The sequence below is a fragment of the Anopheles marshallii genome, chromosome 3, assembly GCF_943734725.1.
Source record: "Anopheles marshallii chromosome 3, idAnoMarsDA_429_01, whole genome shotgun sequence".
Taxonomy (NCBI): Eukaryota; Metazoa; Arthropoda; class Insecta; order Diptera; family Culicidae; genus Anopheles; species Anopheles marshallii.
This window is the reverse complement of record NC_071327.1, coordinates 16,645,177-16,672,205: the sequence shown is the minus strand read 5'-3', so window position 1 is coordinate 16,672,205 and position 27,029 is coordinate 16,645,177. Positions and strand designations below refer to the sequence as shown.

Sequence of the window (27,029 nt, the reverse complement as noted above, 5' to 3'; positions counted from 1 at the left end):
CAGGCAATGCATCGCAATTGTACTGGCAAATGGTGTGCATTTTATTCTACTGCTTGCTTACCTTTCCTTCCCGATGGGATGGATGAGTTTATAAGCACGTACGGTAAATTTTATTGCAAATTTAGCTGGTCTTTTTTGTGATCCATTTTGGTTTTTTTCGTCGGCATTGTTTGATGAACCCCCATTTCTAGACACCTGAGTCCCAACGACCTCCAACGGTGTTACGTTTAAAGTTTTTGCGTGCGTACCGTCTGCAGCGTCAGCGAGGTTTATCTGTGGCATAAATTTTAATAAATAAATAATGAAATGAGAAATTTCTCGCCTCAGCTACAATCAGGGGTGACGTGCTACCAGGTGGAAACGGAATTGATGTACTACCGGCCGAAGAGCGACGCTGGTATGAAATGAATTAAAATGGAGAAAAAATGCATGTTTTTGCTGCTGTGCTTTTTCACTTGTGCTTACACTTCATCGCAAACCCCCCCTCAAAACGAACGGCGACACATGAACATCAACAACAGCAAAAAGGCACATAACGTCTCACGGTTGAGCTGGGAAATGATTTATCGGAAGATTCGGAAGAAATGGTTCGCCTCCCAGACCGGTGCCTTTTCGGCTTCGGCACTGTTGTGTCGTTGTGTTGTTTTACCTTATTACTAATTACTAATTCATTCGCCACCGTGACCCGGCCGTGTCGGCACGGCATGTACCGAGGTGTTGGCCGTAAATTTGTTTCCATTTTTATTTTCCACCTCCACGACGCACGGCGATCCCCTTTCCCACCGCTGGCAGGCAACGAACGCACGGCACACAACAAGTGGTAATGGCATAGGAGATAGGATGATATATGAAAATATGCGCCAAAAACCGTACAAACGAAGACGAGTAGGAACGCGCCCGGTAGCTTCGGGCTCGTTGTATAGTTACTGTGCCCAAGCGTTAATGAGGCGTGAGGTAGCTAACAGGTTGATTTATACGCAGCTCCATCCGCGCCGTCCCCGGGCCGGCCCATTTAGGGCCGTGGTTCCGGTGGTCGAACCCGGCAGACACACTTTCGCCCCCGAGTTTTCCCCCATATCGGATGGCTTGTTGGTAATTAAAGATTTTAATTTAACTACCGAACAACGGCTTGTACTTGATAGTAACACCGATGGCGTGGAGCATGTTCGACTTCCCGTTGTACTACAATAATTTCGAATGCTTCTGTGCCTGGTGTGTTTGCTTTCAGCTGAAGTTGTACTGTCATGTTCATGAATTTAAAGCGTTTTCTTCTTTTTCGTATCAGTATTATAACGCTTGGGGCTGCGCCCAGGAATACATTTATTATAGAGATTTTTTTATGGTTTTCCCAATAAATTTAACATTTTTACATGCTAAAAATGTTTCTAAAACTAGATCCTTTGATATAAAATCAACAATTATTTCTACTCAATTTGGTGTCATGACCAGGATATGAAGAATGAACATTTGTAAGGTTCTGTTTTGTGTTTCTTATCAAACATTTGACGATCTTAATAATATTTAAGCAGATTTCTCAACTTTTTCATACAACAATCTCTCTTAAAGACACAACTTCGCTTATGGCAGGCAAGCTTTAACACAATTCTGGCCGCACATTCGATATCAGACCAAACGCAGGCCCTCCGGACGGTGTACGTCTCTTGCTATGGGAATTTTGTACGCCAACGAGTTTCTGTGTGCGTTTAGGTTTTACTCTAACAAAACACTTCAACACAGCACAATGAGCGTTCGGAAGGATTGGGTCACGTTTGTTTGTCCACTGTGCTCCATGGTATCGCGTTGTAGTTCTTTAATTCTTTCTCAATTTTACTCTGCCCTGCCATTCTTGCGGGCCCAAACCGAAGGCGTACATGGAACGAAAACATCACACCAAAAGCATTCCACAGCATTCCGGGCCTAGTGCCTATGCTTTCGGGTTAGAGCTGTTGTGCGTGTGTGTGTATATATGAGGAAGGTTTTTTTTCCTCTTTTCGCTTTATTTGCGCTCTTGCGTCAATTGTTTACTTACTCTCTTTCTTTTGCCGAGCTTATCAACTGTTCTAGCGCTCCGGTAAGGACGAATCCGGTCCGTGCGGGAGGAAATGTTTATGTTTGGCCAAAATATATTCAAGCAGCTTTTTTTCCTGCTTTGTTTTGGTCGGACACGCACCAAGCGATCGCGGAGGCAATGCGGAAAAAGCAACAATCTTGCCGTGTACGGTGGGCAAGAACGATCGGCCCGAAGAATGGAGCAGAACGAGTGAATGAACGAAGGCCAATATTTGCTCAGCACCCCTCAAGGCAACAGAGTGCACCGAGGGAGAAGACCGGCTGTGCAGGGTGCTGACGAAAAATGCAAACGAAACACCCCATTTCTCGTGACCCGTGCAAGCAAAACGAAACAAACCCACCAACAGCACTGAGGTTCCATAAATCATTGGTAGGCTCGCGATCGTACCACGCCCGACGACTTGTATTCGTTGGCAGGCAAACGATATCTTGCTCTCACATCGGTGCGGGTGTTCCAAACGTTCCTCGCGCGCGCATATCACTCTTCTTTCAGCTCGTCTACACTGGTTAGGGAATTTTCATTTTGGGACGCTTATGCAATTTGTATGTTGAGCTTGAGTTTTAACTTATAATTCTATTTTTATTTTTGCCCCTTCCAGACACGCCACAATGCCCACCGAAGGACCAACATTGGACGACCGCGGTCTCGCGACACTTTCCCGATCGTCGCGAATTGATCAATTTCTGGCGGGAAATGGTGGACCACCAACTTCACCCACCATCCGAGGATCTTCCGGTGGTTCCGGCAGTGGCAGTGCGCGGACGCCATCCTCCTCTTCCAGCGGGTATGAAAGTCAGCTAGCGTTCCAGCATCACATGATGGCGTCCGGGGGTGGACCACCGCCCCAGCATCATGGTCGTGAAAGTTCCGCCTTTGTGCCAGTGCTGCCCTCGCGAGCGCTAAGGCCCAGCCTTTATCCGGGCGTTTTGGACGGTCCGCCCGATGGCCTTTCGAAGGAGGGCGTGCCGAAGCGTGGTTCCAGCTACGAACTGATGGCTATGATGGCCGACAAGCGGAAGGAACTCGCGCTCAGAGAAGCGGCCGCGGCGGCTATGCTTCTACCCCGGGGTGGACCACCGGTACAGTCTCCTTCGGGTATTTATCCACCGCCCGGTGCCTTCCTGGGCGGACCCGGACCTTCACCTACGTCGGCCGGTACGTTCACGTTTCCACCGGCGGGTGTTGGGCTATATCCACCGGGTGTTCCACCCGGCATGCATGCCGGGCTCGATCGAAGGCTGTTGCGAGCGCCCGGACGTGCGTCGCGACCGAAGAAACAGTTCATCTGCAAGTTCTGCAACCGCCAGTTCACCAAATCGTACAACCTGCTTATCCACGAGCGGACACACACGGACGAGCGGCCCTACTCGTGTGACATCTGTTTGAAAGCTTTTCGAAGACAGGATCATCTACGCGATCACAGGTAAGCTTCTTCTTTAGCTGAATGGCCTTCAATATCCCTTCCAGAATTCCACCAACGTATCAATTTTACTTCCCAAAAATTAAAACCAACCAATCTTATGATACTTTGCGGCATTCAATCGATTGTAAAAGCATCTGTTTTGCACTCCGATCATTATCTTTTGCATGTCCTCGGGCAAGGAACAAGCTTTTTGCGGAATGAAACAATTTATGATGATTTATTTGCCCATTCCGGGAACAAAACCCCGAAGCATTGTGGGTTCGTGAGTAGCTTTACTTGTGGTTTAATGCGTTAATGTATTCTTGCCCATTTTAAAGTGTTCTTTTAATTGCCCGTCTAACAGTGAAGCTTTCTCACGAGCCGTTCGCTTTCGCAAAACCGACGCAGGACGTACCTCAGATTGCGTGCTAGATCGATTGCTTATAATTGTTTCTGGCCGCAATTCCTGGAGTTGGAGCTCGAGCGGATGACAGACGATTGCGTGTGCTCGTGTAAATGTCACTGTGATTTGCGTTCCGTGTAACTCATCCTCGCGAGGTTGACGTTCGTGCGGGTGGGTCTGCGTTGTTTTAACTATTTTTTGTTTTTTGTTGTTTGTTTCGCGCAAGACAAATGGCAGCCAATTGAGTGAAAGAGGCGGTTCGGTTGCGGTTGTTCGATCGGATCGGTTTGAAGCGTGGTGCAGAAGTGGAAGCGGTGACTTTAATTGTGCGCCCCGATTGCGTGCCGAGCGGCTTACCGCTTGCGGTTAGGCCGTTGAACACGGAAACATCATGTTAGAGGTAGCGTGTTTGTGCTGAAACGGTCACGAACAGTGCAAGATTTATGCGGTTGGACATGTGAGGAAGGTTTGGTTCTACGTGTCTGGGTAGCGCTGTTAATAATAAGCGTCTTGTCGCTTATAAATTAGGATAATTTAAAATGAGCAGCTACGGCCGGTAAGAAGTAGCAGATTGCATCCATTTTCATTATAATTTGATTAATTCTAGTCATTATCAAAACGTTGCTTGTTAGTGGAGATTTTAAGATATTCAGCATTTAAAAATTCTACGCTGCAAATCTGCAAGTTGAACTATCGCAAATTAATTATATTTCGGAATTGGAGCCGGAAAACGAATTCATCTCAAGCCCATACATATTTGCCTAATTACATTGCAAGCTCATGTGCACTATCAGCTGCAAATGTAAATAACCTATTAAAATACACGTAGAAAAAACCCCTCACCAGAAAAAAAAGAACAATGATTCTCGCAGCAATGATAGCATTTAAAAAATATCTCCTTCATTCTTGCGTGAAGTGCAGCGTAACCACCGGAAGAACGGAAGCAAACAACGCAAGCGAAACGGTTGCAATTGTTGAAATTAAACGAACGGCGAAGAACCTAAGAATGGAAAAAAAATGCTCCGACGCGCTTCCGTAATTAACGACGAAGCATTTATGCAAAAGCAAAAACCAACAACAAAGGCAACCATTGCAAGCGCAGACAATCGCACACACTAAAAGAAAACTAACTAAATTGATCAAAACGTGCACCGAAACGAGGGAATAAATTGTGGAGCACGGTTTGGTGCGCGGTCTTCCTTGCTGAAGCAGCCTGGCAGTTTTATTTTTTCGCCTCCAACCCAAAGGGATCGGGAAGAAATCGAACGAAACCCATCACCGATCACGTCTCGATCCTTATCTTCCGGTTGGACGTTGATGCAGTCCAACCCGTCGCTGTCCCAAGGTGGAACGAGAAATTAGCGTAACAACAGGTGGTTATGGTTGCATTTGTTTTCATTGCACATTGCTCTGTTTTTTTGTGTTGCTCCTTGCTTCTTTTATTATTCCAATTTCGATTGCTGACGATTGGATGCGCTTTTCTTCTCACGTTCTGGCCCTGTCCGGTGTGGCTTGCCAGGCAAATGTAGGGGATGAAAAGAAAATGATGGTCCCTGGCCCGATTGTCCATGGCTTCCGTTGAGCGATTGTAAGTGTTCAACGGTGTAACGATCGATTTTGCAATCATTTCGCTTCATTTCCGTTGCCGATGAAATGGTTCCGGTTTGCTGAAACTGAAGGTGGTAGTAAAACCGTTCTATACTAGATAATTTTACGAAATAAAAAGGAATCCCCCAGGGAAAAGGAGTTTTTCGAATTTAGTTTTAGAAGGGTGATTAAATTTATCTTCTTGTTCCGTAATCCTAATTTAATTCACACTTCGATTCAATAGCTTTATCTAAAGCTCCTCCGTTGAATACTTCTGCAAATATAAGCATCTGCAGCGTGTGACAAAGCATAGCAGCCGCCCGAAATTGAAACGTTCTCTCATTATCGAACCCATTTACTTCGTAGCTGCACGTCAACATTTCATTAAGTGTTGCCAATTAATGGTCACCCAAAAAAATTGTACCAAAATAGCACAAAAAAACCCCCCAACTTGCACCTGATCGTCTGTTGCATCTCTACCGTAGTTGGACGCCTTTCGGAAATATGTTTGAAAATTGACTGGATAAGCGTGTGAGAGAGAAAGAGTAAATGAAGCAACAAAAAAGGTAAAACATTGCATGCGGTTCAGCCATTTTCATCATTTTCAACTTTCATCCTGGCAGTCAGTGGCTTTAATTGAGTTTTGCAACGGGATATCCCAACCCGGCTCGAAATCGCTCTGTGCTGGGTGCAGGATCACATCCTGCCGCTCATTAATATGCAAATGGGCAGTCGCCCCCGGGGGTAAGGCAAAAAAAATAAAAATAAAGAAGAACCAAACCAAACGCGCACCACGTCCGGTGCAGGATGCGTTTGTGTTTCGTTGAAATTAAACCAAGAGAGACAGACGAGCAGTAAAGCAACAAAAAAAAACAGACACGCTGCCTCAAATGCACTTTGCCGCATGTTGGGGAACAGTGCTACTAAAGGCCATTCTTCCTGTGCGCCCAACATGGAGTACCTCTTATCGGAGTTAATTTATCAAGCATTTACCGCCCAAAGGAAGGAAGGAACACAACAAAGTGCACGGAATCGAAAATCGCACCTCTCGCTTGTTCGGTGTGTTTTCGGTCTTCAGGAGAGTTTTTTTTTTCACTGCAAAACACTTCCTTTCCCGATGCAAGATATCTGTCGGAACAAAAAAAAAAAAGTGAGAACGTACAAAAATATTTCTATCAAAGGACAGTTTTTCTTTCCCTTCCTCTACAATTAATCACCATAAATAAAACTAACCGTAATGTAGTCCTTTAATTGACCTCGTATCCTGTTTTTTATTTTGTTGTGGGGTGAAGTATTAAGTTCCGTTAATTAAAAGAGAAATATTGCATTCAATTAAGCTTTCAAAGTGGCACGATATTTTCTTTTGCTTTCACATTTTTTAAATGAAATGTGTCGCTATGAATTGAAACTTTAATTATTTTGCCTCTAATAAACTTAATTTATGCAACTTTCAGGCGTTATTTTTGGATGGTGCAACTTATTCGTACATGAATTATACAGCTTTTCGTGCAAAATGTGATGCATGATACTCCCTTGTTGCAAAATTTTCCAGCTTATGTTTTTTTTTATATGAATGCATAATCAAATTATGCTCAAGAGAGCAAAACACCTCATGTTCAATTAAATATTCATCAGCCCCCAGATGGCTGTTCTTCTCAGTGAATGTTCTAAAACTTGCTTTTTCTACATTTCCACTCAATATTGCTGTACAACATTTTCCACTCAATTCGATATTCAATCAACAATAACAACACGTAACTGGTGCAAACTATGAACCAGCAAATAAAAACTACATCTTACAAGACGTCTCAAAGGATATTCTTGACCAACCGGGGCACCACAAGCTCGTGTCAGTTTTCACTGCAAACAGCAAACTTTCTTCGAAAATGCTTGTTTTTCCGGACACAGGAGCAGCGAAAACTTTATCTTGGCTATGCTGCCTTCGAACACAGCACCACCAGCCACGAAGGAACTTACAAAACCACCGTCCAAAGAGTACAAGTTGCAGGCAGCAATGTAAAACATCTCATGGCAAACATTAATTTGAGTACGTAAAGGTAAACTGTTTTGCTCCGTTGAAAGCTAGCACAGGCTGGAAGGAGTGATCGCTGTAGGACAGAACGGATATTGGCTCTTTACGCATTCCTGGAAGTATTATGGTACACCCTTTCGCAACTCTCCATGTGTTTAAAGTTCAACAAAGAGAGTTAACATGTGTGCCTGACAGAATGGAGCAAGCTCAGCTACCAGTTTTGGAACAAGCTTACATATTAACGTGCAGCATTTTCCTGGAAGGTGAAAACTCTTCCCTAGCCAATGTGCAATAGGAAAAAGGCTGGAGCTCTACCGATAGGTCCAATTGTTTTTAACGGTTGATTAATTTTTTTTCCAGCCATTCGGAGCCGTCTGTCCGGGACAGATATTTTCTTTGGGTAATAGTGTGCGAGTGTGACGACTAGTTTCTAAATTGTAATCGAACTTTGGGCATAGAAAATTGGCTCGCCGTAATCTGTTGATTCCAGCCAGTTGGGATGTAAGGGATTTGCGTTGCAAAAAGGGCATGCATAACTTTTCTTCTTCCAGTCCCACTGCACGCACCCACACGGCCGTCCTAAAAATACCGGGTTGCGGGTTGTGGCTTCTCTCGGACACTGCGAATAGCACAAAAAAGCACAGCCCTCGAACTTTTGCAATTTGATTCCAGCTAGTGCTGCACTTTGCTGATTGTTTGCTGCAGTTTGTGTTCTTAGCTTTGTGTGTTCGGGAAACCCCGGGAACCGATTTCCTACCAATTTCCTTGATTTGTGAACGGTTTCGGGGTGGTGTGGTTTCTATGCACACAATGGCTACTAGGTTAGGATGGAGACTCCCGGTACGGAAAAGTTGAAGAAAAAAGTTCCCCAGTTTTTGTGCAGAATGGAAAAACTTCCCGACTCAGATCCAGAGAAAATTACCAGACCGGGACGCGGGGAGTCGATCGGGTGCCTTTCGTTCGGATCTGAAACGGTTGTCCACACTAACGTAAACGACTCACGTACCGAGTTGCTGAAGCTGCTCACGAATGAAACGATCCCCGCAAGAAGCCGAACGCACACACGGAAACGCCTCACGTAGAACGTGTTTCGTTTGTGTGGCAAAATAATTACATTGAATTCTTTTATAATTATACACCAGCACGAGTGGTTTGTGCCCCAAGGTCTCACCGACAACAAATCCAGCAAGTTGCTCCGGTGCGAAACTGCACGGATGAAAAATGGAACTTTTGCCCAAGGAGCATCATGGACATCATCTTCAGAATCAGTATCAACCTTCACCGAAGGCCCTGCAAGAACCGACATGCGCTACGTGCTGGCGGTGTTCCGGTGCCTCCGATTCGATTGGAAGTTTGCCGGATGACGAAGATAAAGTCGTCTTTGGGTGAGGTGAAAGGAAACCGCAATGCATCTGCAACCGGCCGACTTGTGCTCTGCACGTCCCACTCGTACCGCTTATTGATTTTCGATGCCGATAAGAGTGCCTGTTACTCCCTCACGCCTTGTGATTTTGTTTTCACTCCACAGCATCCACAGGTCCAAAGTTCCTGGTTCCGCAATTTAAAGGTTTCCTTTTATCTGGCGAAAAATAATATCCCAAGGTTCCTCCTGCCCGAGATGTTCTGCCGAATTTCTCGTCGGGTTCTGCGTGAGTGATGGTTGAAGCGTTGTGTAACGTTTTGCTAATGGACTCGTTCCATTTTTGGCACAAGGCACAACACACACCAACTTTGCGGTTTCGAGTGCGATGGTGTGAATTCCTGTTCTCCAAGATATCAGATTACTCGACGTGGAACGAGATTTGGGATGCGATTTTCGTTTTTTCGTCTCCACTCGAACATCCTCCGTATTGGACGAACGGTTGGATCGTGTCGTAGATCACGGGGAAGCTTTAATCAGTTAAAGTAATATAAATCTACCAACGGGAAAGATTTACAAGCAGCGCAACCCGGTTGGTCTAATGCCGCGCCTGGTTTTCCTGCACGGTTTTTTGTTTCTTTTCCGTGTTTTTCCCAGGTAAGAATTGTGGAAAGTACATTCCATTTTCGAAAAAGCTCCAATCCCACCCGACGTATCGCCATCACGTGCATAACAACCGCCTGCTCAGCTAATGGAGTCCCTGAGTGCAGGTTTATTTGTTCCTACTTTACGCTTCTTTCGATGGTTGTTTACTTACTACACAAGCACACACTCGCTCACCCGCAGTACCTGCATCCGTGTGGGAAGGAAACGAGGTAAAAAAGGATGTGTACGCGGCACGTCGCGTTCTTCGGGAATTTCAGTCCACTGGATGGGAAAATACAATTCACGATCCTTGAAGCTCGCACACATTCCATTCCACGGGTACGGAGGGGTTGCTCAGCTCCTTGCCGGCCATCTTCCTCACACCGCCGAGCCTAATCGGGCTCTTACGGATGCAAATTTTATTCCACCATTTCGAGCTGGCGCGCAATGAAGAGCTGAGAGCTGTTTTTAAAAGTCTCTTTCCAAGTGTGTAACACTTTGCACTAGAACGCCACCGCCATTACATGCAGGGTTTGAAGTTCTGGTTACAATTGGCCTGTACACGATCTGCCGGCGCCCAAGATTGGTTCGCATGGTGACGGACTTGTTTTGCAACGCACGAGATACGGGATGTATCCCAGCGGATATTTTGTCCGCTTGACGCTTGAGTGTCCAAATGTGGTCCAAGCTGCTTTCCCACAGCCGGCAATTTTCTGCGAGCGCGAACGAAACCCCAGTGACTGGTCTAGTTCTTTTTTGCTCCTCTTTTTTATTGTTTTCCTAAACGCGTCACTTTCAACACTTGGTAATATTGGGGCCCTGCATTCAATGTGTGAAAGCAGCAGGATGGAGGAAGCGGGTTAGGACAGGAAAAAAAAATCAACTCCATGCCAACCGTGAACTCACGAGCGGGACCGACAGTTTTTACCCATTAAAATTCAATAGATCATTAGAAAACAATAACATAAACGGTCCGCAGTTCGGTGCTTGTCGATAAGCGACTCGTCTTCAACCGACACTGGGAGGAATAGGACCACAACCGTTCAAGTGGTACAGGTTTGTTCAATGTGGGGGTCCCATGACAAAGTTACGAGAGCTACCACGAGCTCGAGATCGATCGGCATCTACGAGACGTTTATTTTTTTCTTTCGTTTTATTTTGCCTTACTCCGCTCTGTTACTACTTTTTTCCTCTACTCGAGAGCTCTCCGTGTGAAGATGGGCCACTATACGAAAGACTCCAAACCGAAAACGTACTGGTGCCCCGATAGGCGAATGGCGTTTCCAAGCTCATTTGATTTGCATAGCACCGTGCTGGAGGGCTCGGTGAAAGGAGAGCGCTGGCAAGAAACGAATTTTTAATAGCTTCTCATTCCGAAACGCGGCTGCCTTTTCTTCTCCTTGCGAGGCACTTGGGCGAAGTCCGAACTTTACAGGGAACAGTTGCTTTTTTCCCCATTTTCTTTCTCCACATTACACAGCCCTTGGCAACGGTCGACCGATCGGCGTGCCGAAGACGGCGTGCGTGGACCACAAGTAGATGCTGGATGAAGCCTTGGACGGATGAATAGGTTCGATTTGAATAATTTATTCATCGCCATCACCATCCTGCCGCAGGAGCGTAGGAATGTGCTTCACCATGCACCATGGGAATCGCCAAAATAAAGAAAAGAGGAAATACACCAACACGCTGATTTTCAAAATGGCGATAAAATAATCACCCCAAAAACTCGGGAAGTTTCAGAATAAGTGTCCCATATATGTCAGCTCCATCTTTCATCAACCGTACACTTTAGTGCCCGGCGGCCAAACTTTTGACAGCTTTAGTTCGGTTGGTGAACGCAAGAGGGCGCAAAGGTCTCTCCAAAGGAAAAAAAACCAACGCTCGTTTGTTTCACTTCAGCTTGTTTGTGTTGCTTAATCTCGATCCTCGCCGAGCGGTATGGGGCAACATTAAAGAGAAATAACATTAATTAGTGTTATGTTGCTATATTTAACACATTCCACCGCCCTCGTCCTGGTTTGCCGTGACAAAAGCAGGAAACGTAAAGTGCTCGAATGGGATGGATGGATTCGTTTCCTGTCCGGTTCTCCTTTCGAACGACAGCAGTGAGAATCGGTAATGGCCGGCGGTACGTTTTTAGTGACATTCTTGAATGAATTCTACAACCGGTCTAGAGCCTGAAAGTGGCTCGCGAAGAGACACTGCGTCGCTGCGAAGATGAAGCGTTTCGTTTGTCTTTTTTGCTCATTATACTAGCGCGCCGCCGTGTCAGGTGGTGTGTGATGCCGTTCGTTTAATGCGTTCCGTTTCGTTTGGAAATGGCAGCCAAGACCTTGCCGCCTTTCAGAATGGAGGGTTTGGAATACCCTAAAAGGGATTGAGGCCTTGGTTATATGAATGGAAGATGAATTTTTGTTTGAAGATTAAGTCCATGTCGTGTGGACAATGGTTGCGGTCCGTTAAATTGATCTCCATACTCAAATTATTTTATACAGTTGTATAACATAGTATGAGTACAGATGATAGTAATATCATAACTACTAGTAACACTAAAACAACTCAATGCGCAGCCCCTTGAATGACGGTTATGTTTAACTAGTTTAAACTGTTGGGTCGAGAACTGAACTACTAAATTGCGTAAAGGTACATCTTCAAAGGTACAATTTCACCTTCACACTACAATACACAAGACGAATGGCATTTTTCAAGGTTTCTCGTCATAAGAATAGCTCTTGTGGTTACCTTTTCATCTCTTACACAAACTTCAGCTAAATAAACCGTGGGCTTGTATGTATTCTCCACCACAGAATGCATTCTGACCGAACATACAAAGTAAGAGCTGGTTGCTTTTCAACATGATTCAAATAAGGAAAAAAGCGAACAATCGATTGCATTAAGGAAGGAAGAAAATGGCATGCAGAAAAAAGACCTGGCAACACAAAGTTTCACAAGCGAGATAAAAAAAAATAAGGGCAGCCCTTTTGATTTATGGTGGCGAATCATTTGCGGTCGATCGATGATGATAATTATTTTGTTCGCGTTTTTCTTTTTACACGTAGCCGTTGTATGCTCTCTTACCTTACGCTCTAGCACCTTTACCCAGTTCCTGTCATTCGGTTTGCATGACACCACCACTCATAATAATCGTGCTCAGAGGAATGCAATCTTATCATTATGTCGCCAATGTGCAGCTATAAATCTCCCCTGCTCCATTAGCTACCATACGCGCGGCACGGAGAATTATAATTATCGGAATCACTTCGGGCAGATACTTTGCGTAATGACTGCTGCCCTGCCGATTGATTTCCTTTTTGCTCCGGACTACCAATCGAAACGCACCGAATGTCACAGTGCATTCAACTGGACGAAGGATAAAAAGGAAGCCTCTCGCAAGATAGCGTGGCTACCAGCGCGTCCATTAGCGCATGATGCCGCTCGACGAAAGTCGCATGATCGTGTCATTGATTAATGCATCCAATCCCGTCCATCATTACACGCGGCGGCTAGCCCACGCTGTGTCAGAAGTCGTGCAAACTGGACGTCACCTTGCGCCGGTGCTACCATTTCTTGACGCTTCGCAACATTGTGGTGCCGGACAGCTGCTACCGTGTACGGGCTCATTCCGCCCGATTACCTTGGGTTGATTAAGCCAAGCCAGCGGGTAGGTGAGAAACGCAAATGCTTCATCGGAGAAAGGGGCAAAAAAATAAAATGAGATCCTACGAGACAGAATGCTTCATTCCAGCGGTGCACGATTGAAGCGCAACGATCGAACCCATTGTGCAAGCGAAATGAAATGAGTTTCGGGTGTAATCATTTATCAAAAGCTTCTCGCTGGCCAACTTCAGAACGGAGACGCTCCGAAGTATGGTGACAGTGACAGATGGATGGGACCAAATGGAACCCAACGTGGAGAACGACCTCCACCGCGCCTAATAAATGATAGCGAGGTACGTGATCGTGAAGGTTGATAGCGCCCAAAGTGGACCGTCGTCTGTAAGTGATGCGCTAATTGATATCGGAGCAGGGTCCCGATTCCGTTGCAAAAATGATAGCGCGACATGAGTTCGCTACTCTCACTTACCATGTCATATCATTACGGTCCATTAAGTGGAACAAGCTCTCTGCTGAGCACTCGCAAAATTTGACTCGCAGCTTCTCAAGCTGCCTCAGAAAGCCCTCTCTAAGAATACATCCTGCAGTTATTTATAGTGTCGTTCGTTGATTCCATCTTGCGCACACAACCGTTGGTGCTTGATTTTGCGGTTGCCGTGTGTCGTTTCGAGTCGCGCTTGAAATTATGTCCCATTAATAGAATGTCTGATTGTCTGAGCCTGACCTCATGCACATGGAAGCGATATTAACTGCGGAGAAGCTCACATAAAAACCGAGCTGCGGTTTGATGAATGTTGATCACTGTTGTCGTATCGATCGGAGTTTCATGATAATAGAGGAATGGGACCACAAAACCTGAAGAACACAAATCTGACATAAAAAAACCACGCTTTGATGCGCGGAGCGTGGAGTATCGAAAAATTGCATAATGCCTGCGGGTGTGCAACAGGCCCCGTTGGACGACGCCTTCCTCACGATGTTTGGGCTGTGGTCGTTCATCATCTCTTGCATTGCACATCAATCGCACTACACCGCACCGACCGATCATCAATCGTCCATGCAACCACACAAACACTCACATCCTGAGGAGAGGATAATTATGCACACCGGAACGGCCGGTGACTACACCCGGAGCGTTGTGAGGTGATACCGTAGTGGAGCAGAAATTGCAACAAACCGATAATTACCTCCCCACTTTCCCAAACGGCAAGAAAAACTTCAATACTCTCCAAAGCAAAAAATATATTTCTTCAATTCTGAAATGCGTCGCCACCGATAGTGTATAGTAATGAGTAATTTCATGCACCTAATGATTAAATGTGCCTTGTAAGAGTCCTCCATTTCTGCCATTCTTCTCTGCCATATTCAGTTATTTTCACCGTCTCTCCTCACCAAATTCACTCGAAAAATTTGTCTCGCAGGGAACGAAATAAAAAGTTGCAAATACACCGAAGCAACATCATCCTCGAAAGGTGCGTCCATGAGCGATTCTGAGATTTTTGTTCCCCGTTCTTCTGGTGATGGTGATTAATTTCCCAAATCAACCCACCTCCCTGTTCGACCAGCTTCAGCCAATGTTTCGGCTCGACGGCACAAAAACCCTCCCTCAGCTCGGCTTTGGGAAGGGAAGAAAATTGGACCACGCCAATGTCTCGGTGCGGTTCGTAGTATGAACCTGGTAATTACGATGGCTCCACCATTTGCAACGTGAAGCTCCGCATGTGGAGCTGTTTCACTTGAGCCCCGAACTCATTGTGCTCTCGTTCGGTCGCTGTGGGTAGTTGCGGCCGGACGGCCGGCTCCATTTGTCTTCCGAGTGGAGATCGATCGAGGTCAAAAAATCGGCCATAGAATCAGTGCCGAAACATGACTGGCCAACCGGTTGTTTGGACCATTAGCTGCAAAAAAATCGTGCTTGTGTTCATGTGTGTTGCCCTAGGGACATTCCTCTGCTAGGTGGTACGCTAGACAACAGTAACACAGCAAACTCATTAGAAATCAATTACCAATTCTCAACAGTTCACACTTTACGTTACAGCTCTGATTGTGAGTAATTGTTGGAAGATTCGGGAGAAGACCGGCTCATACTTAACCGGCTGGTTATGGTGCTTTGTCTATCCTTCTATAGCTTACTACCTGTTATATACATCTCAAATCGCATCATCTTTTTTCTTTGCGAAACCAATCAGCAGTAAAATTTATTCTCAAGTTACCTGGAACGCAAAACAGAGGAGCGAAAAAAAGGGTCACATCAGCGCCACTTCAACTTAACGTCGATAAAGTTTATCGTTCATTCTTTAACTGCAATAAAATATTTTGCCCGATGGGAAAAAAAAACTCCATCAAAATTTTGATCCCGTCTAAGCCCACGTTCGTGACATCGAAAACACTTCCCTACCACGGACTCTCCTCGCTAAAAGGGGCTTCACCTTCGACGGAACGTCGTAACGATTTCTAACGAAACCACAAAATGCAATCAAACCAAAAACCGGCCAACGGACAGTGAAGAAACCTCTGCCAGCTTGGAGAAGAAGTGCATCTTTTATAACTCACCGTAATCCTGTTCTCCTTTCCATTCTTCCGTATCCTGCGTGCGGGTTTCGTCGCGTGTGTGTGTGACACACGGCGTCCCCAGGCACTGTAGACATAATTTTAGATGAATTTGAAATAAAAACCCTGCATTCTCGAACCCGTATGTTTGAGAACACGTTTAGCGTCCAAGCCCCCGAGAAGGATGCTCTCAATTTATGTGGTTTTGGGAAGGATTTGTGTTTTTTTTTTTGCTGCTTCGACACCTGAATGTCAGACTGCCCTTGAGACTGGATTTGCCCTAAACGGATTGATCCTAGATGATTATACATCAAACACCGCTCGATTCCTAAAGCGCACCACAAACGAACGGGCGAATCGCACGTTCGTAAATCATTGCAGTTTGTTTCGTGATTGCAAAACATCCCGCACGATGCCGCCTTTTACGACACATACACGAAATTCTACATCTCTGTCATAATTGAAGAAATCCCCTTTTTATAAGCTGGCGGTACGGAATCAATTTCCTAGAAAGCTCATCATCTTTGGTCGCACATTTTACAACACAAACCAAAGGGTTGTGTAAAAATGTTTTGCTCTGTAGCAGCAAATACATATTAACCTTGACGCTTCTGGGTGCAAATGATGGTGACATGAGTGTGCGAAGTACCGATCAACACAGCATGACGGCACGGGGCAATAAAATAGAAGTTTTGCAAACAAAAAGAAGCCATTTATTTAACTTCATTAAGGCATGTGTGAGTGTTTATGCATTCGAACGGAATTCGCGGTCAATCAATGCACTTAGACGATGCGATCCGAACCATTACCAAGCCATTGGAGGCGGCTAAAAAAAATACGATGTTGAAAAAAACACGCAACTCCCTCCGGCACCTCTAACCGTCTTAAAAGAAACGGACCGTAGTAAGGCGAACTCACAACCCTCGCCGGGTTTTGAAAGGCAGCGAAGATGGCAAAAACTAAAAGTTTGATATAAAATATAGCCTGCCAGCGGTCTCGTATCGCTTAATTATGCTAATTACCAGCCGCGAAAGATGTCGGGCTGATATTGGCCCGCGTTCGAAACGGCGGCGTATCGAATGGTGTGCAAATGAGGCTTGGGTGGTTTTCGTTTCCATCGTCTGCTTTTTTTTTGCGAACAACAAGGGGACTCATTTTCCTGAGAGAAAAAAAAGGATTCCGCTGGCTGCTGCTTAAACGATTCGATTATTTATTTTGTTTTTTTTTTTGGGCCGCTATTAGGAGCCAGCTCCAGATTGGCAGATGGCAGATTAATGGAGCTTCCCCCCTTAGCTTGACCAATCGGTGACGCAACTTGATCAATTGGCTCGATGGTCCATCGCTATCGATGACCCTTTCGTTTCTTTGCTTCAAGCCTCATGTCTCGCTATCTGATGTTGTCATCTTGGGGGTTTCGGAAAGCACACCTTTTTTTTCCTAAATGCTTTAATACGCTAGCATTGACACGAAGATCTCGCACGGATCTTCAGAATGGGACATTATTCGCATGGATCCCCAGTTTCGGATACAGCAGGTATCATCCGTCTCGTGATCTTCACACGCCAAACATCAGCAGAAGTACAGGGCATCGATTACGATTGCTGTGTTTGTCTAGTTCCTCGAACGTAACTGTCCACGCGGAGGTCCACCATCAAGACGGGCGGCAGACCACCTCGAAGATGAGGTCTCTAGACGTACTCGCGACGCAGCGCAATATTTGAACTTGGCGGTCTTGACGCTTTAATCTTCAACCGGACCCGGCTTCGTTTTCGTTGTCATCGTTAAAGTAAACATGGCCGTGTGGTTGCGAGTACGTCCGCCAGAGTCTGTCACTTCAGGCACTGCGCCATCCATCAAGACCTGGGACGCAGCAGAACGAACGAAGCTCGGTGGCTTATAAGGGTGCTTCGCGTCGAGTGTATTAAATAATTCCCTTTCGTGACACAGATAGATAGAGCCCGTGCCGTGTGACGATGGACGCTTACAAGAGATTTCGTTTAAAAGGCAAAAAAAAAAAAACAATGTCAGTACCTGACTGCATACCGAACGGCGGTATGGACAACAACTAAACAAAAGCCATCCCCCGATACTCCAGCCCGGCTTCTTGAGACGGAGCAAGTGCATCGATGGGGTGCATCGTTTGCAGGGAAAGCACGAGATTAAGTTGAAGTGTTTAGCATAGGCCAATATTGACCACTCGTCTTACCTGTTGTCGCATCGTTTGTTCAGACCTCAAAAAACCCCACCTAGAAGAAGGATATGAAAAATCAATTAATATTCAATTCCCAAACCATTACGTTTCACTCATTGTTCCTTCACGCTGTGTGCGTTTGTATGTCCTTCCCGAGGAAGACTCTCTGTCGGAGAAATCGTTTGTGGCGATGAACTGTTTGCGGATGATTTCAATTGCAAACACACAATCAATGACGCACTGTCAAAAGCTCGGCCAGTTTCTTGGCCGGTTTTTTTTTGTTCTGTCTGTGTTGTTGTTTTTTCCTAAAGACACGAAAAGCTACTCACTTACCACCCAGGCATGGGAGCCCGGATCCAGCTGCCGCATAAGGCTACGACGGAATGACGCACTCACCGCCCAACAACGAACGATTCCTTTATGGCCATACCGTTAGCAACAAAGTTTCGGAATGGGGCTTTTTGAAAAGTATTTCACACTTCCGTACACGCAAAAATCACTCCCCGCTCGGGCAACTGATTCCGTGCCCGTGAGGTTCGGAAGCATTTTTGTTGCTGTTGCTCATCTGAAATTTCAATTTACGAGTAGAACATAAAATATAATCCTTTCACTTGTTTTTTCTTTCTTTCTTTGCGCCATTGGTTGCAAAATCGGGAGTGGAAAATTGTACCCTAAGCCGCTCACCGAGAGCCGTTAGGATTTTGTTTTATTTTAGTTTTTTTTTTCTCCCGTATTCCCGGTCATGAAGTGTAAAAGCGACTAAAGTGCCGACACTTTCGCAGTAATTTTATGTTCGAGGATTTCCGTTTCGTTTCGTTTTTTTTTAAAACGAATATTCCATCAGCTCATTGTGAGACGTTTTTAATCAGCTTACAGGGCGTATCGATCGCAATGTTCGATGATAACCGGTACTGTTTCGGTGGAATTTTGATAAATTTCAATCATCCCAGCAGTGTTGAGGCCGTAAGCTTTTCAAAGTTGGTCAGAATATTGCTGGTGAAAGAGCTCGGCTTTTATGTGATGTTGAAGTTAAAATTTGAAACAGTGAATCACGAAAGCTCGTTAATATTTAGATAAGCTCATGTGCAATGGAAAACCAATAATACGACCTTTAAGATGTGTTGGATTAATTAAAGAAAGCAAATTTCCTACAAACATGGCAAAAGTTCAAAAGAACAACACCCTTTCCAAAACATCTAATTGTTTAAATGCGTTATTTGTATTGCTAATTGCTCACCTTACGGCCTCACCGGTTCCGCAGGAAATTCATTTAAAACATCGCACAGCTCGATAAACTTTCCTTATCAATCGATGCCTTCTTCTGTGCGTTCTCCACCGCTCATGAATATCAATCCCGCCCATCCGGTCGTTGTGCCACGTTTCTTCCAAGACGGTGCCGTAAAGCTCATCTGCCCCGAATCCCGGGACTCATCTTCGCCGTTGCCGATGGTCGATAAAGATAACACACGAACGAAACCAGTTTCTTCACCAGCGGGATGTGTTTGGCACCCAGCGCTTTTGCAACCCTTGGACTGGTTTCCATCGCTAGAACGTTTTGCCTCTTCCTGGCACTTTGCTTTGCACTCCGCTTTCATCGGCTCGCGCCAGCTAGGTTTTGATCAACAGTTCTCTGTGCGATGTTATCAGCCTTCCGTTTGAATTGCTCAGAGTAAAAAAGCAATTAATCCTGATACTGGTCGTGTCTGTGTGATGCTTTTTTGTGTCCCACTCGCTTCCTCTTCCTCGCCAACAACTATTCCGGATGCGGTGCCGTTCGGTTTAAAGGACAGAAGTTGTCCCGCTGAAAGCGTGGGGTAAGGTACGGTGGGGCGAACCTATCGGTTGATGCGATTAATATTTTTCCACCCCGTAGAGCATCGATTGCACGGTGGAAGCTTACAATGTACCGCTTTGCTCGAGTTGAATATGAGTGGATGATGCTAATATACCCGGATTGAGCTTCTTATTGAATATCCCCCCGTTTTCCAGTAGCATTACGGCTGATTGCGCACGGCGGTTCCAGCTTGATACTTTGTTGCAATGGATGGCATCGCAAATTAAACGGGCGTACGTCTGCACTGTTCCGTTGAGTACGGGTTGAGTAATCGTGGTAGATACAGGCTTGTTTGACAAATCGGTTTCTACTGCCGTCGGAAGTGGAGGTGTTCAATTACAACTACAGCTTCCAGAGATACTTATCATGTGACGTCAAATGCAGTAGTCACTCGAAGCAAGCTATCAATAACTTTTAATGATTATTTAAAAAAAACTCTTAGTTTTCAAAATGTATTCGTCAGATGATCGTGATCGGGGATTACATTAAATATAAATTCATTTACTCTGTGTATTTAAGCGGCAAATTTCAGCAGGGCTCAGCAGATTAAAATTTATTAATGAAATCCAGTCTTAGTCCCACCTCCATCGAGCTGTTAATCCAAACCGGTCCAAAATGGAGTGCAGCTCGTGTGTCCTACGTATCCGGAAAAGGACACATCGTTGTCACTTGCAACAACACTGAAGCTGTTCTTTCATGTGGCAATTTTTCGAATACACACATCCCTGCTAACGAAAAAAACAGCTCCCGGAAACACGCAGCCAACTGCTGCTCGAACGCTTGTTTTATGTGCACGGGAAGGTGCACACATTGCAACACGGTTGAGTTCGATGATCGGTCAACCAGAAGCCAAACATGGACCCCGATTTTGGGTGCGGTTTGGACAGCGCGATTGAAATGGATGAGCAAATAAATTATTTCGCACCGAGCTGATGCATTAATGAGGAACAGCCATGTTTGATAGAATTTCGTTTTTTATGCCCCCCGCTTCAACAGGTCTAATCTCGTAAGGAGAGTATATCAGCAATTAATCCTTTTTTTGCCCATTGGACATTGCCCGCACTGCATCGAATTGATGCAGAAAACCCATAATCTGTCATCAATTAAGTACCACACTGTTTCCATTTGAAAATTATGAATAATTCCAATCCCATTAGTCGATCACATTCTGGACAGCCTTGGACAGTTTCCGGTTCGCACAAATAATTAAGAGCCCGTACGCGGAAAATTGGACCAATCCACAAAATCATTTCGGCTACCGGTTTTCGAGGTAGGGAATGATTTTACAACCTGGTGCCTCCCAACACCATCGGGTAAATTGAGTACGTATAATTTTATTGCTAATTTAAATAGAATAAAAATTATACACGCAGAAAACCCACCTCTCGAAACAGCACACCAAAATTACACTATCATCCAGCACAATTTGTGTGTTTAATTTTGCGCCTCGTTGCCCACGATGAAATGGCAGTTTAAGTCACCATTGTTACATACTCGCCCGCAAAAGGTGCATAAAACACGGACCAACCGACAGGCGAAACCACATTACCGTAGTGTGATGGTACGTTTTGATCCTAACCGCCTGCATGTAGGCAATCCTTTCGGGGCGTAGAGCACACATTTTAGGACGCTTTCAACTGAAACGATATTCCCACCCGAAAACCATCCCGTGGGTATTGTTAAAACTGACCTTTATCCAACATAAAGCTCTCCCGATCTCCCTCTGGCTGACCACTTTCGGTCGTTTGTCCGGGTTTTATGCGAAGTTAAAGTTTCATCCTGAAGTTCTGGAAACAGCGAGCCATAACTAACAAAGGCCCGAAAAATTTGCCTGAATCGTGGTGGTCCTTTTGCACCCCGTCCCCGAACGGTCTAGTGAAGCGTGTGCCTTGGGGACTGACACAAACTCTGTTGTACACGCAGGGAATGGGAATTTGTTTGCTTTGTACGGCTGCAAACATGGATGTGCTTAAATCTCTTCCCCAGAAACACTTACGCGACACTAACGCGATGCAACGGCCCTTTGCCGGTGGTCCCGGCAACTCATCCATCACCCGCGTGAGCAGTCAAGGATTGCTACCGCTAATTAAGCTACTGAGTAATGTTCTAACCGAACGTCCAACGGGAACTCGGTCGCACGAAACCCATTTCACATGAAATGGATTACCGAGCCGTTGCAGTTTCGCTCGGCCTGCTTGACGCCTGCTTTATGACCTTCCGGCATCTGAAGCTGCAGAGTAGCAGTGGGATTCATGGCGAATCCCTTTTCCGCACTCGAAGATGACGTTGATTATGGTGTGTTATTATCATAATTCCTAAATCATCCACCTCATGCCCGCAGCGAACAGGAACAGTGAACGGCGAGATCTTCGCCACTGTAGTTTCCGCTAATGAGACAGTCTGGGAACGTCCATTTTGTCGTTTTTCACACACACATACACACAGTAAAAATGCCCAGAACTGAGTGTAAAAGTGCCGAAAAGTGGCCCCGGGAGCGGCCGGACGCTGGGAAACTGGACCGCAATGGGTTTGTGCTTCTGTCGTAAATTACCCAATAAATTATGCCACGGCCACGGTTCGGTGTGATAGTTCCTGCAACAGCAGCCACCGGCACGATGGCGGAAGTGCTTTATGCATCCACTGACGCTTAAAGCTGTCTTGCGGGTAGCTAAATCACCACTCCCTTACCACTGTCAACATTCATCATGGTGTGCTTGGTTTCGCGCGGAATGGTTGGGTTACTACAAAGTGATTTTTCACCACCAGTTTCACATCACACCACTTCGCTGCCGCAGGGCAGATTCTCCCTTTTGACAACTGCAACAATGTTGACGTGTTTACAGTGCTGCATTTCGTCTCGATGCGCAGGCCACGCGCCAGTAACACCGCGAGCATCAATATTTGCTATTCATTAATTCAATATCGATGGTTGACGCCATCCACAATCCACCAGTGCTTCCTCTTTCACTATCAGATCGAACTCCACGCTGGTTCCAGTCAGCAAGTACCTTCCGATGGGAGCCGTGTACAAGCACTTCAAACAGTGTACGATTTCCTTCGAAGTCAAGGCAACCGCCGTACCATCGTATCATGAACGTCATCCCCCCGTTTGGTAAACCAGTCAACCGTATCACGCAATCTTTTTGCCATCATTTACCTTCCCGATCCCGATCCCCGCTTTGCGTATGCGTGGGGGGCGCGGAATCAATCCTTTCGAATTGGTTGCTCACTCCTTGCGCCCCCTGTCGACATCTTTCTAGTTGTAGCAAGTAAAACGACGGAGCTTCACGGGCAGGGGGGAAAAAAGCTCGTTTTCCCCGCCTTAGCTGGTGATTGTTTTTCCATTTCGCTTCATGGAAAACCTCCAGCGAAAGACTTCTTCCACTTTCACAGTCGACTGCATGTTCGTTGCCGGTAAACCGGTGCCCACCAAACTTCGTCTGATTTTCCCCCGCTGCAGGGAGTGTGGTATCGTGTTTCGATACCATTTAGTGCAAGCAACAACCGCAGTAGCACGCAAAACACACACCGAAAGAATAGAAAAGAAAAAATCTCACCAACCGCCATCTTGCGGGACGGGTTTGTTGAATGGCTGCCGGTGATATGAGCGCCGTGGTGAGGTTCCGAGATCTTCTTGCTTCGCTGTATTGACTACAGGGGAAAACCGACCAGATAAAGTAGGCTACTTTCGATCCGGCTCGGTATCCGGAAGGTCTATGATGTATGCCTCCGTGGCATACGAAGTGCTCGAAGCAAATGAACCAGCAGTTGGAATGGGTAACCGGGACCGAAAATGTTCTGGCGATGGCAGCTCGGCACAATCGAATCATTCGATATGCCCGCTGGTGTAACATTCGTATACATTTCATCGACAAGGTTCTGTACTTTGTGGTAGCGTTCCACGGGTATCTTCCTTCCAAGATCGACACTCTAAGCAACATTTTGTTGCTGGAAGTAATTTTTGGGCCGGATGATGAGTTTGTGATGATACGAGGCATCAATTCGTTCTTAGAAAAAGGCTGTACCATCATCAAGCCTTTGTTGGCAATAATAAACAACAGAATACAATTGGATTCTGTTGTATTTTTTGGCCGAGGAAGTCAAATCTGTTGGTATAAAAGGAGTAATGTGGAAAATTTGGAAGAAAAATGTCTTCACTAGACACTTGTTTCATGGAGGGTTTCAATCAATATAAGGCTGCCATTCAAACCCTGCGTAACTATTTGAAAATCTTTTGCTTATTTCAGTCGTTTTTAATCAGTTTTTTTGCGGATGAATCAGACGTATCATGTTTCAATGGCACAAGAAATTACGGTCTGTCACTGCCCACAAAAAAAACATTCCCAGGTGTTTGACACTTTCCAAAAATAGTCCAATGTCTCGAGGTCACTCAAATTCTTCCCCTGCGTAACATGACCCGCACCGATACTGATGTTTTGTCCCTTCTCGATCCCTTCATTCCAGATACATCCACTCGAAGGAAAAGCCATTCAAATGCACCGAATGTGGCAAGGGTTTCTGCCAGTCGCGAACACTTGCCGTACACAAGATCCTGCACATGGAGGAATCGCCCCACAAGTGTCCGGTGTGCAATCGGAGCTTCAATCAGCGCTCCAACCTGAAAACACACCTACTCACCCACACGGATCACAAGCCGTACGAGTGCAACTCGTGCGGGAAAGTCTTCCGCCGGAACTGTGACCTACGGCGCCATGCACTGACGCACACCGTCGGGGACGTCCCGTCGGAAGCGCTCGATGTCGGGGTGGACGATGACGGCCATCAGCTGAGCGGCGACGAAGACGAATCGGTACTGGAGGTGGACTCACCCGTACACTCACCGGCGGGACGGCATCGTTCGGTATCGCCACCGCTCGATATGCCCGTGTCAGCCGAGCTGGACGATGACGAGCGGGAGGAAGACGAACGGCAACCGGAACGGAACGCACGTCGAGCCGCGCACGACGACGATGAAGAGGACGATGAGGACGAGGAGGAAGACGATCTGATCAGTGTGGCGGGCCACGAACCCGACCCTACACCGGTTGTACAGTGTCACCATGAACGGCCGATGGGTTCGAAGAGCCCGTACACGATGCGTCCACAGTACGATCACGGTAGTCGCTCGTCGATGTCTTCCCAATCTTCGCACCATTCCAGCTCGATGCATCCCTCGGTACACGGTGAAGATTCGCGTGATAGTGGACTGCTCACATTGCCACACCCGTCCACGCACGCACCAGATGTCTTCGTTCCGATGCTGCACGTGAGACGTGATCTCCACCACAAGATGGGACTGATCGGACGTGCGTCAGCCACCATCACAAGTGGTGCCAGTGGAGGGCTTCTGGACAATGGCGGCAGTTTCCTCAGCCACATTCCACTGCGCAAACGAGCGATGGGTCCCGACGGAGAACCTCATCCTATAATGAGCCGCGGTCTGCATATGGCCCCCAATGGACGTGGACATCACAAGAGCCATCTGGTGGAGGATGTACACTCTGGACCACCGGATTCACCACACCATGAACCGATACCACTGATATCTCCCTCTGTGCCGTCTGCCTCACCGGTACTTCTTTCACCTCATCTTCCGCCGGGTCTGGCACTTCCACCGCCACCACCTCCTCCAGCACTACCCAGCACGATGGCAGTACCGATCAATTTGGCGAACCTGTCCAACCTACCCGTCGTGTTACCGCCAACAGCCACTTCAACCAGCTCAGTAGCTGGCAGCGGGGCTAGTAGCAGTTCAGCAGCCTCACCACACCTCCATCATCCTGTTGTGGTGCCATCTCAAGTGACATCCTCCAGTACATCGAAAGGTTCCGCCGCAACCACTGCTTCTACGTCTGCAACGAGCAGCGCACCTCAGGGGGTACCAGCACCACAGCAACCGCCACGCAAGACGGGATTCAGCATAGAGGACATCATGCGTCGCTAGTGCCCTGCAGTCGTAGAGTTGCCGGTGACAAACAGTACAAAATGGATCCAATATCTGCCTTCCGAAGACGCGTGGTACAAGTATGCATCTCTGTTAGAATAGATACACCGGCTTCGACACCAAGTGTCGGGGCCGGTTTTTGTTTTTCCTTCCCAGGCTTGCAATGTGCTTGCAAGAGCAGTAGAACGTTAAGGCAACTCTTCCCTAACTAAGTGCTGGTAGGTTACGTTACGCTAGGCTAAGCTAGAGAGGTTATCCCAACAGTGCCTTTACATGATGATCTGCAGTATATAGTGCGTAGGTAGGTGCAGCGACGCGGTGGTATGTTCGTGTTTTACTTCCAGTAAGATATAAGCATTTCGAATAAGTAGCATTAGGGTAGCTCTTCCACGATACAGTAATTCGATAGTTTGTGTACAGGAGAGGCTCGCGCTTAAGAACCCAGTTCCGAGGATTAGGTAAGAAAATCTGATTCGGTAGTGATCCGCTCACATCCGGGTGCCGGTAGTTCCGTTCCGGGGCTTTATTGCGTGCCCGATGTCGAGCCAAAATGGCAGTTGTTAGTGATATATTACATTGTAAGTATGCAGCCAGAAGTAGAAATCTGATCCGGTTCCAAGACCGTTCAGTCTCTGCTCTGCTCGGTATCGGCTCCTTATACCCTCCAGCTGAGGGTAGTGTAGATTTCAGTTACTGGCCTGTTTATGGTCGGTATACACCAGTTCGTTTTAGTATGCATTTAACGCTCGCTGTCACACACACACGGAATGTCTGAACGATGGAGCCATATTCAATGACCCTTTTGGGATCTTTGCTGTACAGAGGCCCATCTCGTCATTTCCTAAACGTATGTAGCGGTTATCATATGACAGGAGTTGTTTTGTAGCGATAGGAATAGCGATATACACGCCTAATGTAAGTTATTTTGTGATTCGCTCGAACATTCGAAAAACCTTTCACTCGTGTGCTCATCGAGAGCTTTTAGCTAGACTTAACCTGGTAAGGATGATCGTACGGCCACAAATCGTACAATCATTTTCAATAATTGTATTACGTTTTATCTTTCTCCTCAATGCCTAGAAGCGATCGAAATAAAGTAAAGCATGATTTATCAGAAGGTAATAACCGCTGTTTATTATTAACTCTCGTCGTACGACTAATGCACTTGAAAGAAAATTATCGTCTCCTGTCTTTTGAGTCTTTGGTTCCATCGGCGCTGAAGTGCGGTGCTGTGAGCCACGCTAATGGATTAGAACGGAACCGTTTCATTAGAGCTATTGTTGTGAGAATCTGTGCCATCACATACGATGGCGATCGGGTATGATGATCGCCGTGTAGGTAAAAGACGATCGGTCGTTTCTTCATTTGCGTGATGTCTAATTAGTTCTGGAA

General features: G+C 46.2%; 1 protein-coding gene across 1 annotated transcript; it reads left to right on the top strand.

Annotated features, from left to right (window-relative positions):
- Positions 1–2,679: 2,679 nt before the first annotated feature.
- Positions 2,680–25,637, top strand: LOC128716336 (protein bowel). Its single transcript, XM_053811256.1, has 2 exons — positions 2,680–3,494; positions 24,158–25,637. The coding sequence occupies exons 1-2, from the start codon at positions 2,680–2,682 to the stop codon at positions 25,635–25,637; spliced, it is 2,295 nt and encodes a 764-aa protein (XP_053667231.1).
- The last annotated feature ends 1,392 nt before the right edge of the window (positions 25,638–27,029 follow it).

Coding starts and splice junctions, on each gene's coding strand:
- LOC128716336 (XM_053811256.1), top strand. CDS start 2,680: ATGCCCACCGAAGGACCAACATTGGACGACCGCGGTCTCGCGACACTT. Junction 3,495..24,157: donor GATCATCTACGCGATCACAG/GTAAGCTTCTTC, acceptor CCTTCATTCCAG/ATACATCCACTCGAAGGAAA.